Source organism: Cebus imitator, unplaced genomic scaffold, assembly GCF_001604975.1.
Source record: "Cebus imitator isolate Cc_AM_T3 unplaced genomic scaffold, Cebus_imitator-1.0 Scaffold525, whole genome shotgun sequence".
NCBI lineage: Eukaryota > Metazoa > Chordata > Mammalia > Primates > Cebidae > Cebus > Cebus imitator.
In genome coordinates this window covers 310,860-324,491 of record NW_016107840.1, presented here as the reverse complement: position 1 = coordinate 324,491, position 13,632 = coordinate 310,860, and the positions used below count along the sequence as shown (strand labels likewise).

Sequence of the window (13,632 nt, the reverse complement as noted above, 5' to 3'; positions counted from 1 at the left end):
GAGTCAGAGCAGATTAGGAGTGTGCAGTTTCGAGACTGCGGCTCTGGAGAGAGGGCAGCTGACGTTGCCAGCAAGTGTTCTGGCAAATGACGCAGCTGGCCAGGCTCACGCACGGAGTGACTGGGATTGGCACAGAGCACTGGGGTGGTCTTGCAGAGACTGAGACCTGGAATAGGTCAGAGGCACTGAATCAAGGGCCTGATGGGTGCCGACCAGCACTAGCAAGGTGCCTGCAGAGAACTCTGTTGATTAGGACCCCAGGTTGGCAGCAGGAGAGGAGCCATATCACCTGCAGACCTAAGAAAACTGAGGCAGGTTGGAGACATGGGATGAAGGCTGTTGTAGAAATTCTGCTGTGGGTCGTAGGGCTAGTGATGTCCTAGCAGTGGTGAGAAAAGCAAGACCTGCTGTCAGCCGTGGCGAGTGGATGCTGCTGCTGTCGGGGGGCACCAGGAGAAGGATAAGGCTGAGACACAGCTGGGACAGAGAGCACCCACTTCTGCTCTGGTGGGCGTGGGACCCCACAGGGCCTGGTGGCCACAGGACCTGTTGGCGCAGGATCCCCTTCCAGGTGTAGTGTGGGCAGAGAGGTCCCTTGCTTGGCACAAGCAGACCAGCTGTGCATCCCTGGAACCACTTCCTTGTCGCAGTGTGGACGTGCCTGCTGGCCAGCAGCTGGGTTCCTGTGGGACACCTGACTCAGCTGCTGCATCTTGAGCCGTGCCCCTGGCCAAGCATGAGCTCAGCAAGCCTCAGGCTTCCTCCCACAGGGCCTGGCCATACACCTCAGGGCACGTAATGGCTGGTGGTCCTTCCTAAGGGGACGGGGCCAGCCACTCAGGAGGAGGGACGTGCAGGGCCTGAATGTCCAGATCATTGCACCCCGAGGGGGCATAGGGAAGGTGGACAGGTGCTCTGTGGGAAGGGCTGATGTGTGGATCCCCGCAGGAAGAAGGGACTCTGATCATCGAGGGGCTCCTCAACATCGCCTGGGGACTGAAGCGGCCCATCCGGCTGCAGATGCAGGATGACCGGGAGCAGGTGCACCTCCCCTCCTCCTCATGGATGCCCAGACAGCCCAGCTGCCACCTGTGAGTGCCCAGCTGACCTGGTGGCTTCTGTGACACCTGCTCAGCCCTAGCTCCCTGTTTTGGATGCAGGTTGAGGATATCCCGAGCCTCTGGGTGGGAACCCTGTTCCCATATGGGATTCTGGCACAGTAGGGTGACCCAGCCTCATCCCCATGTCCCATGACTGCCTCAGTCTTTGCCCAGGGTGGCCTCTCCCTCCCTCCTGGAGAATGTTTCCTGGAGCCACTTTGCTGGCAAGAAGGGACGGCTGCAGTCCGGCGGGGGGGCTCCCAACATCTGTGCAAGCCAAACACGTCTTAGCATTTCTTGTTCCGTCTTAAAAATTCACACAAATTTAGCCTCTCACTACTCTGTTTTCATTTTAGTGTTCAATTTTTTTAAATAAATGTATCAGAATTTCACATTAGATTTATTTAATATCAGAAGAATGTTTCTGTCAGGAAGAAATGGTGTGCTGCCTGCCTTACTGTTTAATGCACATTTACCTCCTTCTCAGCCGGTTCCCAAAAGACTCAGTTAGTGGCTGGGCCTTACCTGCTTCTGCAGTAGTAACTCCTGTAGAGGGCACACACTCAGAGATTTGCCCCCTTCAGATTTCACGTAAAACCCATGCTCTGACAGCACCCCACCCTGACAGCCCCGGCCTGTCCCCAGGTATTCCTGGTCACTCAGCGAATTCTGAGCCACTCAGAATTAGAGCATAAAGTCAGACTCCTTAGGAAGGCTGCAAGTGTGACTCACATGTCCCCCTCCTCGATGTACAAGCAGTCACAGGCAACAGCTGAGGCTCTGCCCTTGCGTCCTCCAGGACCCTGTCTGTCTTCTCCTCCCCAGGTCCTCTGGGCTGCAGGACTCCATCTCATCACACACCCCCTCCTTCTCCGGCCCAGCACTGGCTGCCCTGGCCTTGGGTTCATCTTGCCAGGAGGCCTGGAGTTTAGGCCCTTCTAGGTGGCCCCTGCCTGACACCCTACTAGGCCTTCGGGAAGCCCAGCAATCCTGTTCGGCACACAGCTGCTGGCCTTGCTCTGCCTGGTGCCCAGGAGAGTGCAGACCCTGGCTACGTTCATGCGTCTGCGTGTCTGTGCAATGCAGCCCAACACAGGCCCGGAGGTCTGCAGGGCCAGGCTCACGCTCCATCCAGCAGGTGGTGGGGGAGGCCTCTACTTTTCTTTTACAGTTTCGGATTGACTCTCTCAGTTTGAAATCCAGGCTTCACCTCAGCCTGCCTTGCTTCCTGCCTGTGTCCTGCCCCGGGGGCTGGTGGTCTCTTCTCCTTGGCCTGAGCGCCCTTTCTCTGTCAGCGGCCATCTCAGCACCTCAGCTGTCTCTTTTCAGAAAGGAACCATCACCCCAGGACAGCAACGTCACAGCCCAGGAGCCAAGCACTCAGCCAGAGCATAAGGCTGAGAGTTCCAGAGACAGCTCCGGTAAGCGGAGCCCGTGAGCTGCCCGGACCCCTTCCTCATCCAGGGTAGGAGCTTGGCTCACAACCACAATCTCCAAAGGACAGCTTTGTGCTCTAGCAGAGTGGCTTTACCTGCTGGACCCCTAGCCAGGTGCCCGCCCGTGAGGTGCTCTGCCCTCATTCTCACTCCTCTTTATGGAAAAGGGAGCAGAGGCTTGGGAGGTGACAGCGTGAGGGTGGCCTGAGTCCCTTGCCCTATGCGCACTATGGGAAAGGGGAGCATCCTGAGGGCACTGCGTCCTCCTGACCCTTCGCCTCCCTGTGGGACCTGCTCAGCCGTCCTCTTTGTGCCCCTTCTCTCAGCACTCAGTGAAGGAGCTGTTTCAGAGCAGGGGCTCAGAGGACAGGGTTGGGGCCACCGAAGACCTCCATGGGTGCCCAAGACAGAGACCACGAGGGGTATGGCCATGTGACGTTAACCCAGCTTACCCTGTCTGGGTCTCACCTTCCTGTCTGCGAGCTGGGAATATCCAGCCTCCAGTCCAGGGATGGCCCTCATGACCCTGTCTGCCCCAATGCACATGGGAGCCAGACCTCCCAACAGCAGGCAGTGGCACTGTCAGCATCACCCACCCTGCCACCCTCTCGCCCATTTCTCATGCAGGGCCCCTGGAGGAGGATGAGGAGGCCCCCCAGCTGATGCGGACCAAGAGTGATGCCAGCTGCATGAGCCAGAGGAGGCCCAAGTGCCGCACCCCTGGAGAGGCCCAGCGCATCCAGCGACACCGCTTCTCCATCAACGGCCACTTCTACAACCACAAGGTGATGCCCCAACCTGGCCCCTCCCCTGGGCACATGGTGAACAAGCCCTGAGCACAGGCACAGCAAGCCTCATGACAGTCACGGAAGTACATCCTCACCATGACCTGCGTGGGGGCTGCTGGCATCCCAGTGTCCTCAGGAGGAGAAACCTCCTGCCAGGCTGCATCCACATAACAGCCCCATTCGTGACCTGTGCATTTTCCAGCACACACTCACTGTCAGTCCATCCTCACAAGTCACACAGATTTCTGGCACGTAAGCTGGGAGTGCCCCGGGCAGATAATATCTTTAAGGGGGAGGCTTTCTAGGAGTTTGGTTGACCCCTGGGAACAATGTATCCAGCCGTCACTCTAGCTGAGTAATTAAGCAAGGGTGTGCCTAGGGCACATGTATCTGTGCCGCAGAGAACCTGGACAACCCCAGATTCCCAGCAAGCAGCCTTTTGTCCAAGGATGCATTGCACTGACCTCAGGAAAAGCTCTCCTTCTCTAAATTACATCATTCTATAAACAAACTGAACTGTAACGGGAGAAGCTGATTGTTACTATAAATAGAATGGTTGGCTGTCTGGGCAAGGCCCTGGATGGAGTGTGCTGTGACAGGCCATAACCTGCCCGCAGCACTGGGAAATGCAAGCCGAGATTTCCAGTTGAAGCAGCTGCCCTTCTTGATAGAGGATGACTCATTGGCAGGGAGGGGGCCCAGGAGGAGGCTCTCAGAGTCAGATCTAACAGAGCAGATGTCCCAGGTTAGGCCATCCAGGGGCCATTCAAGCCACACTTGGGGTGCCCTGGACTTTGGGATAAAGTGGAATTCAACTGGGCAAGCTGAAGGGACCCTGCTTTAATCTCAGGACCTCCGTTCCACCTCTGCTAGGCTTTTGGTAGCTGAACGAATGATAATAGGGTTGCCTTTGCTAAGTTCAGAAAAATCCAGGACTATTCCAAAGTAGAGTTTCCTGAGAGAGTTAAGGGGACCCAGGGTTGAAGTTAGGCAGTGATTAACAAGTGTGTAGATTAGCCAAAGGACCCATAACATGACTTGGGTATTCTTAAAATCTTGTTCCAAAAGAGGTTTATTGTGTGATGTGTAAAGTACCCATTGTTAGCATTTGAATAAATATTGATGCACTAGTTTAAGAATTATTCAAAAATTTCCAAAATATGTGCATGGGTGTTTTCTAGTTCTATGTTCCTTACAAAAAAAAGGGTGGGGGGGATCTTTTGCTCCATGATTCAAAGTACTGAATGGTGGGGCTTAGCTTTGTTTAGTACATTCGCTAGTTCTCGAAGGATCTCACTCATCACTAAGAGATGTGTGTAGCACATTCAAGCTCATTGTAGTCATTGCCAATGTCATAGGAACATCACGTCCCTAGCACTATGCGGCCTTTGAAATGAACAGTGAGGGTTCTCATCACAGCCTCTCATTTCTGTCTGAACCACACTACCTAGAAGAGCTGCTCAGCCAGACGACAGGGGGCCTCAGCCTATCACCCAGTGAGGGCAGCTTTTTCTCCTAGCGACAGATTTACCTGTGGAATGTGAATCCATTCTTCCAGGAAAAAGTACTGCTTTCAAGGACACGGAATAGTGTATTAAGCACTTGGGACAGTAGTTTCCCCATCTCCTGGGTAAGGGGACTCCCAAAGAAAACCTCTATGCAAAAAGCCCTGTTTCTCACCACACTCAATATCCATACAGAACTAATGTCCTTAGAAATTAGGGCGTGGATTCCTTGAGTCAGAGGCAATAATTGAAAAATAAATAATTCCTAGCATTGAATTTCTGAGATAGTTCCAGGTTTTGTTTCTTAGAACAGTGCATTATTACTTCACCCAGTTGTTATCCAAAACTGTTCTGATTCCCAGAAATGATGGTTTTATTTCCAGACTGGGTGAAATTTTGTAGCTGTTCCCACTGCCTGGCCTGTTGGATTCCAATGCATTCTGTTAGAGAGAAACCATTTGTGATTAGAGGTGAGAAAGTAACCACGGGACCCTGGTTCCTACATGGAGTTGGTTGGTATTGTCTTGAGAAAAGTCTTCATACAGAAGAAACATAAACAATGTCTTGTTAACAAGACTTTTTGTCTCTTTGAAATAGCCGAACTCCTCTCTTCCGTGTTTCTTAGGAACAGAAAGCCTAATCCTAATTCTGGCTGTCTATGTAACTCAGTCATTCTTAAAATCAAGATGGGGGAAGCAGGTCACAGCCTCAACTAGAATTGAGCCGGGGGAAGCAGGTCACAGCTGAGTCTGACTCTGGCACAGCATGCTTTGTTTTATTGTGCTTCTTGTTACTGTGCCTTGAAGATTTTTACAAATGGAAGACGTGCAGCAACTTCCATTTGTAAAAATCTGCAATTTTTTTTTACTGCACTCGCATTTCTACAAATTGGAGGTGCGCAGCAATCCTGTGTTGAACAAGTCTGTCGGCGCCATTTTTCCAACAGCGTGTGCTCATTTTGTGTCTGTGTCAGATTTTTTAGCAGTAAAGTAGTTTTAATAAAGGCATGCACATTTTTTAACTGCAATACTATCTCACTCTTAAGAAACTACAGTATAGTGTAAACATATCTTTTATATGCACTGGGAAACCAAAAACTTGTGTGACTCACTTTATTGAGATATTCACTTCATTGTGATGGTCTGGAACCGAACCAACAGTGGCTCCCAGGTGTGCCTGGACTTATCAAAGCAGGGATTGGGGCGGCAGGGGAATACTGAATAGGTCCTTGAGCTCTCTGAGCCTCAGCTACCTCCTTGGGAAAACAGAGCTAGGACCTCAGAGAAGGAATATGCAAACCTAAACTTGAGTTTGAAAAGCAAGGAGAAGTTCACCTGCAGAGGAGTCACATTCACTGAGAGGTACCAGTACCAAGGTGGTAACATGTAGGTTTTCAGAAACCATGGAATTCTTTGAGTCAGGCCTCTGTCTTTTCTAAAGGGGTGACTCTGAACAAGCTGATTAGCCTCCTAAAGCCTCTGATTCCTTTCTAAGAAAAGGGGACTAGTTATAGGCGCCTCAAAGGGTTGTTATGCATATTAAATCAATGGTTGTATGTAAAATCTTAGCAGGTTCAATACACAGCTAGTGTTTATTGAGGGCCAACCTATTGTGTGTCAGGCAGAGTCCTGGTTGATTTCATATATGGTGTCTCATAGGCAAAGGCAAGATACCTGCAAAAATATAATGTGTCCCCCTCCCCCCACCAAATTGTGAAGAAGCTCTGTGACTGGAGCACAGGGTATCATACATGCGTGACAATGAGAAGAACTACAGATGATACTGCACAGGCCCCAGGAAGGCGTCAGATACTTTTAGACCTGTGCCTTCAAACAGTGCTGCTCACATTGAGCTGCACAGATTGCGTGGCCTGGTGTTGTACAAACATAGACTCTGATTCAAGTGGCGTGGAGCAGGGTAGGGCAGGGAGCCGAGCCTGCGCACATGCAGCTGAGCTAGACCACACTTGCAGGTGCAGGAGTCTTGGAAGTCTGTGCCTGTGGGAGGCGGTGCAGAGATCAGATTAGAGGCCCTGAGACGAGAAGGGAACAAGTTGGGAAGCTGATGTGGTGAGACTGTGCCTCTACTAGGCACCGCTGGGAGAATGAAAAGGGGGGACAGATTAGGGAACTTTCAGCCTTAGAATCAACAGACACCTGGTGACTTGATCAATAGAAGGAGTGAAGGAGAGACTGGTTGCTCCACTCTTGTGAATGACTTCCATGGCCCTGGTTCCTCCGGTCCAGAGAGGTGGCCCTTCTGGGTGTGTCGACATCTTCCTTAGGCCCATGGAAGGCGTGCACTACTATAGCTTCCCAGAGTGTCCCCCAGATCTGGGAACAGCTTGTGTGTGTGTCCGCGTGAATGGACAGGTAGAGGTGTTCTTAGATCTCAGCATCACCGGCTGCCTGGGTCTGTTCATTATAGTGATGTCAGCCCCTCGTCCCCTCTGGGCCTACCCTGAACTTCTCTCCCTTCCCGGTACAGACCTCTGTGTTTACTCCGGCCTATGGGTCCGTGACCAATGTGAGGGTCAACAGCACCATGACAACCCTGCAGGTGCTCACCCTTCTGCTGAACAAGTTCAGGGTAAGCCTGGTCAGGAGCGGCCTTGCCCGGGGATGCCAGTGGTCTGCTGTTCTGTCAGGCGTGGGGTGCTGGGGAATGCTGCCCGTGGCTCTTGCGTGGACTAGCAAGCCTCCATCTGCTGAGCTTTTGTCTCTCGGATTTTAAGCAGAAGGGGCTTGGGGGAGGGCACGTTCCTTGCGGCTTGTGTGTGTGTCACTGGGGGTGTGGTTGCTGTCAGGGGACCCTCTCAGTTCTTTCCCATCTCAAAGCACCGTGATCTGACTTCCTGTGACTGCCTGTGCAGGTGGAAGACGGTCCCAGTGAGTTCTCACTCTACATCGTTCACGAGTCTGGGGGTAAGTACCTGCTCCGCTTCTGATCATAAAAGCAAAAGGTCTCTGCCTGTTCAGCAAGACCCCCTACCCGCCGCGAGACGGTACTCCTTACCTAGGGGTCTGGGAGCAGCTGCCCCCCCCCCACTTTGGGGCACTCAGTGCCTCCCAGCATGAACATTTGTCCCCTACCCACACCCGGGCACACTTGCTATCCCTTTCAGAATCCCACCAAACTGTAGGAAGCCTCCCTCTCTGCCTCTTCCAGTGAAATAGATGGGTCCCTAGCTTATTGGTGCTGAGTTAGGAGGGGTGGGGTGCATGTCACACGGCATCAGGCCCTGGCCCCCCATCTCAGCTCTCCTTTCTCCCACCCCCTCAGATCTTGTTTCTCTTCAAGCTGCACCTTTGCTCAATGACACTGTAGGGGAGGAAAAACATCTGTTTTTTCTACCAGTTTAGATTCATTGGCTGGGGCTCTGTGTTTAGATTAACAAAAGACAGATTAAGGAGAATAAACAGAAATTTGTTCACTCTTGCATCATGCATGCCCATGGGAACATCCCGGAATGAGTGGTTAGAACTTGGGCTTAAATAACATCTTCACAAAAGAACAGTAAGTTTTTAGAGAAGTGACAAGACAGAGGAGAATGGCCTGAGTTTCTGGTGAGGTGCAGGGCAGGAAGGCCACCCTATCCTATGGAGAACTGTGGGAAGGGAAGAAGGGACCAGGACATGCTGTGCAGGTTCTTCTGGTGCCCTTTCCAGGCTGAGGAGGGGCTCGGGTTGTGTCTGGTGATTAACCCTATCCTTCCCTAGAGAGTGGCGGGAGGGCGGGGGGACACCTTGACAAATTTATGTCCTGTTTTACGACAAATAGGGGAGGGTGGAGAGCTTCTCTTGTGTCTGCTTCTTCTCAATTGCCAGTGGTTCCACTTAATCCTTACGCCGAAGTAGCAGTTTGGGGGCCCTGTTGTGCCTCCCATCAGTGTGAGCAGGCATCTCTCAGGGCAGCACTGTTAGCAAGGTCTGTGTTCAGACGTGTTACGCGTTTTCTATCAGTTCTTAGTCTGGAACAGAGAGAGGTGATCCTACTCTCCTGTCATTGTAAACCACCTTATTTTTCAGAGCGGACAAAATTAAAAGACTGCGAGTACCCGCTGATTTCCAGAATCCTGCATGGGCCATGTGACAAGATCGCCAGGATGTTCCTGATGGAAGCCGACTTGGGCGTGGAAGTCCCACATGACGTGAGTTGGGGCTGAGGCTGGGGAGGCCTGCTGTAGAGTGAGAGGCTCTTGGGTGACGGGGCCCCCCAGCGACTCCTGACCAGAGCCCTCCCAGATGATGTCTCCAGGAACTCCACACCCTCCCAAAGGGTTCCAGGCCCAGCACAGGGAGGCATGAGCCCTCCCTCTCCCATCAGTGACTGCCGGCGCCAGCAGCTTAGGGGAAAGAAGAACTTGGGTCCTTTACAACCGTGGCCCTGTGCTTTTTGTCTCAGGGAAATACAGCCTTTTCCTTCATTGGAATGTGTTTTGTTGTCATTATATGAGAGACCTAGGCAAAGGCTTTTTAACTGTGGCCTACCTGGAGCCTGTGAAAGACAGGGAGATATTAAGTCTTACCAGCAGCCTGAGTTCTGACCAGTCAGGGAGGGCATTTCCAGACTTCTCTGCATAGAGGCCGCTTACAGGGTTTGAACCTCAAGTGGGAGTCCTAGAGACCACGTGTCCCTCAGGCAGTTGTATTCCATTGTTAGAAACAATGGCGCTCCCACCTCCCCAGCCCCCAGCGCAGAGAGCACCCAATGTGACAATGCTGCTGTAGTGAATGCTCTTCCTAATATTCAGCTTAACATTTCCTCCCAGGGATAACAGTTGCCTTTGAGATAAGAATAGGCTCCCAATCCTGGCATCCGTAGACAACACAGCAGTGTGGGGGTGGGGTGGGAAAAGCGGCAGCTCCTTCTGTAGATACAAGATGTTGGCTGAATGGGCCACTATGGAAGCCTTTAGGAAAAGAAAACATACTTCTGGCTTCAAATTTAAAGCACATTAAAATGTTCTTGGATTTTCTAGGTCGCTCAATACATTAAGTTTGAAATGCCGGTGCTGGACAGTTTTGTTGAAAAATTAAAAGAAGAGGAGGAAAGAGAAATAATCAAACTGACCATGAAGTAAGCAGCACTTAAACAGCCAGTCATGGGTCCTGAGCATCAGGGCAGGTCTGCAAGGCACAGCACCAATGCCAGCTGGGAGGTCTCTCTCCTCCACGGGCATGGTGCCCTGGCATAGGGAGGCCTGCTAACCCTGGCTCACCAGCATCGCCCTCTGGCTCCCTGCTTAGTATTGCCACCATGCTGGGGTGATAGCTTGCCAAAATGGTGGGACACAGCCACGATCACCCATCCAGTCTCGGCATCCTCACCAGCACAGGCATGAGCTGCAGAACAGCGGGCAGGAGAGTCAGGCAGGAACGCACGTGGGCGCCGGGTCAGGCTTCCGGGTTCCACTGGTGATGTGGCTCCGAGGAGCCAGCATGCTGAGGCAGACTTGGCCTGGTTGGGGCCTTTCATCCTCATGGGAATTCTGATCCTTCCCCACAGTGGCAGATGTTGGAACTCCAGCCTCAGCTGATGTTTTCAGGTGCAGAGGGCTAGTTCAATGAAAAGATGAGCAGGTGTCACCTGCTGGCTCCTGGGGATGCCACACCAGGGCCTGGCTGCATGAGGTTAGCCAGACTGTGGTCCCAATGACGTCGCCTCCCCCCTTCAGCAAGGTGAAGTGTGGCGCAGGACTTGTGGAGAGCACCTCACCAGGGCCGGCGGATAGGCAGCTAGGAAGGAAAGGGCAGGAGCTCACTGAGAAGGCCTGGGGTGGGTGGGGAAAGGATAGATGTTGGCATCTGGTTGAATGACCCTTGGAAAGCCACATTCTCCATAGTCTCCCATCTGCGCAGCCAGACCCCACACAGACAGAGGAGACTGCAGTCAGGGGGAACCTTCCACTCTGCAGTCCATGCTGACCCTGTAGCATCTGAGAGTTGGAAGGGATCTGGGGGTCATCCAGTGGGTCCTCTCGATATTCAGGGTGGACATTGAGACCCAGCATGAGGAAGGTTGCAGCACAGGTTATGGCAGAATCCAGGCTGAAACATGGGCTTCTGGATCTCTGCCCTCCTGCCCTGTCCACTCCAGTGCACTGTTGTCCGTGTTAGAGTCTTTGCAATAGAAATGACAACACTCTGCTTCGATGCTCTGTGCAGTCCACAGCCTGGTTTGATTGCTCCTCATGAGGCACAGGCCACGGCCTTCCCTCTCCTTGGCAAAGGAGAGACGTGGCTGCTGCAGGGGTCTCCTGAGCCAGGCGTCTGCAGGTCCCTCGCTCTGCTGCCCACCTCCCTGCCCTGCCCGCAGTGAGTCCTCTTGGCAATATCTCCCTCCAGGTTCCAAGCCCTGCGTCTGACGATGCTGCAGCGCCTGGAGCAGCTGGTGGAGGCCAAGTAGCTGGCCAGCACCTGCCTCTTCCAAAGTCCCCAGCCGAAGCAGGTGCACACTGAGCCCTGGTGGCTGGTCCTGGCCAGTCACATTGACTGCTGGCTACCGCCTGAGGAATCGAGCTCCTGTACATCTACCTGTCTGAAGCCTGAGCACCGTGATTGCTGCAGCCCTGCCTCTTGGCTCTGATGTGAGCACCCACAGGAAGCAGATCCAGGCCTGAGGGGCCAGAAACTTGCTGGGTCAGATCTATGTGGCCAGCCCTGTCGACATCACGCCTCTCCTGCACTGGAGAGCAGTGCTAGCCCAGCCTCTGCAGCTTAGGCTTCATCCACTTGCTCAGTGCCTGTCCTTGAGACCCTGTGGGGCCACAAGCCCCTGTCCTCTTCCTTTATATGAGATTCTTGCCTGCCCTCACACCATGTTGCCCTGCAGAAATGCTACTGGGAAAAGCAGGGCCTGCAAGCAGGTATGAGACTAGACTGCTTTCAGCCATCACCTTGCCACAGCGTCCCTGGCCTCTAAGCCTCCAGTGTCACCTTGTGAGCCTCGCACAGCTCAGGGCCCCGGCAAAGAGGTGAGACCAGGAGTAAGGCCATGAGTATTTCATCTCACTTTCTCTGCAGAAATCAGCCTTTACTTCATCAGAGAGACCTAAAGGGATTCTTATAAGGAGCTTGCCGTAAGAAGCACGGCCATTCAATCACACTGAGGAGGGTCCACATGGCATTGAGAGGGTGCTGCCCTTTGTGGGTGGGAGTCCACGGCTGCCCAGTAGCAGCTCAGGAAGGCGGTGCTCAGCCCCATCACCACTGTCCGGTGGACGCCTGTGTGCCTGTTGCCTTCTCTGGGATCCTCTAGTGTGTGGGGACAACTTTCAATATTTCCCCTTAAGGAAAAATGATAACGAAAAAAATGTTTGTTTGGGGGAAAGGACTTTGAATCCCCTGGGGCCAGATACCTAACAATTTATGTTTGTGACTGATGGAGAATTTCTGGAATGAATGAGAAAGCCTTTGCAAAATTATGCAACAGTTTACATCAGTCATGCTAAGTGTTTGTCTAAAACAGCAAACTGAAGACCAAATTATTCTCCTGTTGAGGTCTATGGATGGCAGATTTAAAGGGAAGAGCCACAAAGACTTGCAAAGATAGGAGAGGCTCCATCTCTAATGCATGTAGAAGCTCCTTACCAGTTCCTATCAAGAGCAGAGTGTGGAAGCCACCATGCTGTGTGGAGCTGCTCTTCAGGGCAAGTGTCACAGCAGGATTTCCCCAACCCAGCTCCATCATCACAGACACAGGGAGATGCAGGGGAAGCCTGCCCACTGTTTGGTCCACTCTGCTGTCCTTTGGCAGCATAGATCCTTAGGTGCTCAATAAAGTCATGCTGTATTGAAGACATGAGAATCAAGCTTTCTTTTTTTCTTTTCTTTCTGTGCGTCCACCCTGAGCCCTGGCTCTAACTTCTGAAACTCTTATCCTAAAGGATGTGTGGCCATGTTTGGCAGAAGAGCCACAGCTCGCTGCTTTAGGAGCTGACATGACTCCTTCATTTCTGAGCATGCCCCAGGGACTAGTGTGGATCCTGAGAGGAGGCTGCCATGGAACACGCAGGTGTCACTGGTGGGGGCCTACAGGTGACCTGGATGATGAGCAATAGAGTCACCCTGAGTCACAGAATCTTAGCATCAGAAGGGCTCCAGGAATCTTCCAGGCCAGGGCTCAAGTGGGATGGAAGCAGGGCCTAGAAGAGGGTCCAAAACAAATCAAACAGAAGCTTCCAGGTAATTCTACACCCAAGCTATTACTTACAACCTCAGGTGGAGGACAGCTGCTGTCCCATTGTTCAGCTGTAACTGACTGACTGCCTTGTGCTGGGCCTGTGCTGGGCCCTGGAGGCACAAAGATGGAGTCAGTCTGCCCTGTGTCTAGGGGTCTCCTCATCAGGAGAAGAAGGCCAGACACTGGGAGGGTCAGGAGATAGTCAAGCAGGGAGCCCGTGGCCAAGGCAGAGTTGGTTAAGAAGGGCACCTGGTATTGCAGGCCAACACACACTTGCCAGCCGGGAGCACACCAGGGCCTGGCACACAGGAAGCTGGTGGAGAAGGAGACCCTCTTTAAGCACCAGCCTGTTTGATTGGTTGGTTTACTTTTGCAAGTTATTACAATATTATTTAAGACCTTTTTTGGATCAGTGTCACTTTTAAAGTAGGTGTTACCAAACTAATTTCTGAACATTACAGGTCTGAACAGTCACTAGCAAGTGACTCAGAAAAAGGGAAAAAGTATACACTTCACTCGGCTGAGGGATTCACATTTTTTAAATCAACATCATATTTGCTTTTCAGATGCAATCTGAAAAGCTGCGAATTCAGCTCACCTCAAAGCCATAATTTCAAAT

At 52.3% G+C, this 13,632-nt stretch overlaps 1 protein-coding gene across 2 annotated transcripts in view; it reads left to right on the top strand.

Moving 5' to 3' along the window:
- The window catches only part of RASSF4 (Ras association domain family member 4), a 34,930-nt gene extending 22,295 nt beyond the window's left edge, over positions 1 to 12,635 (top strand). The window contains exons 4-11 of one of the 2 annotated variants that reach the window (XM_017514522.2): positions 949 to 1,091; positions 2,430 to 2,521; positions 3,164 to 3,321; positions 7,317 to 7,418; positions 7,702 to 7,753; positions 8,858 to 8,979; positions 9,811 to 9,908; positions 11,177 to 12,635. In XM_017514522.2, the coding sequence (XP_017370011.1) occupies positions 949 to 1,091; positions 2,430 to 2,521; positions 3,164 to 3,321; positions 7,317 to 7,418; positions 7,702 to 7,753; positions 8,858 to 8,979; positions 9,811 to 9,908; positions 11,177 to 11,237 (828 nt within the window). In that variant the 3' untranslated portion in view covers positions 11,238 to 12,635. The remainder of the gene's footprint in view (positions 1 to 948; positions 1,092 to 2,429; positions 2,522 to 3,163; positions 3,322 to 7,316; positions 7,419 to 7,701; positions 7,754 to 8,857; positions 8,980 to 9,810; positions 9,909 to 11,176) is intronic. The other variant, XM_037733454.1, reaches the window with a different exon arrangement.
- Positions 12,636 to 13,632: the final 997 nt, after the last annotated feature.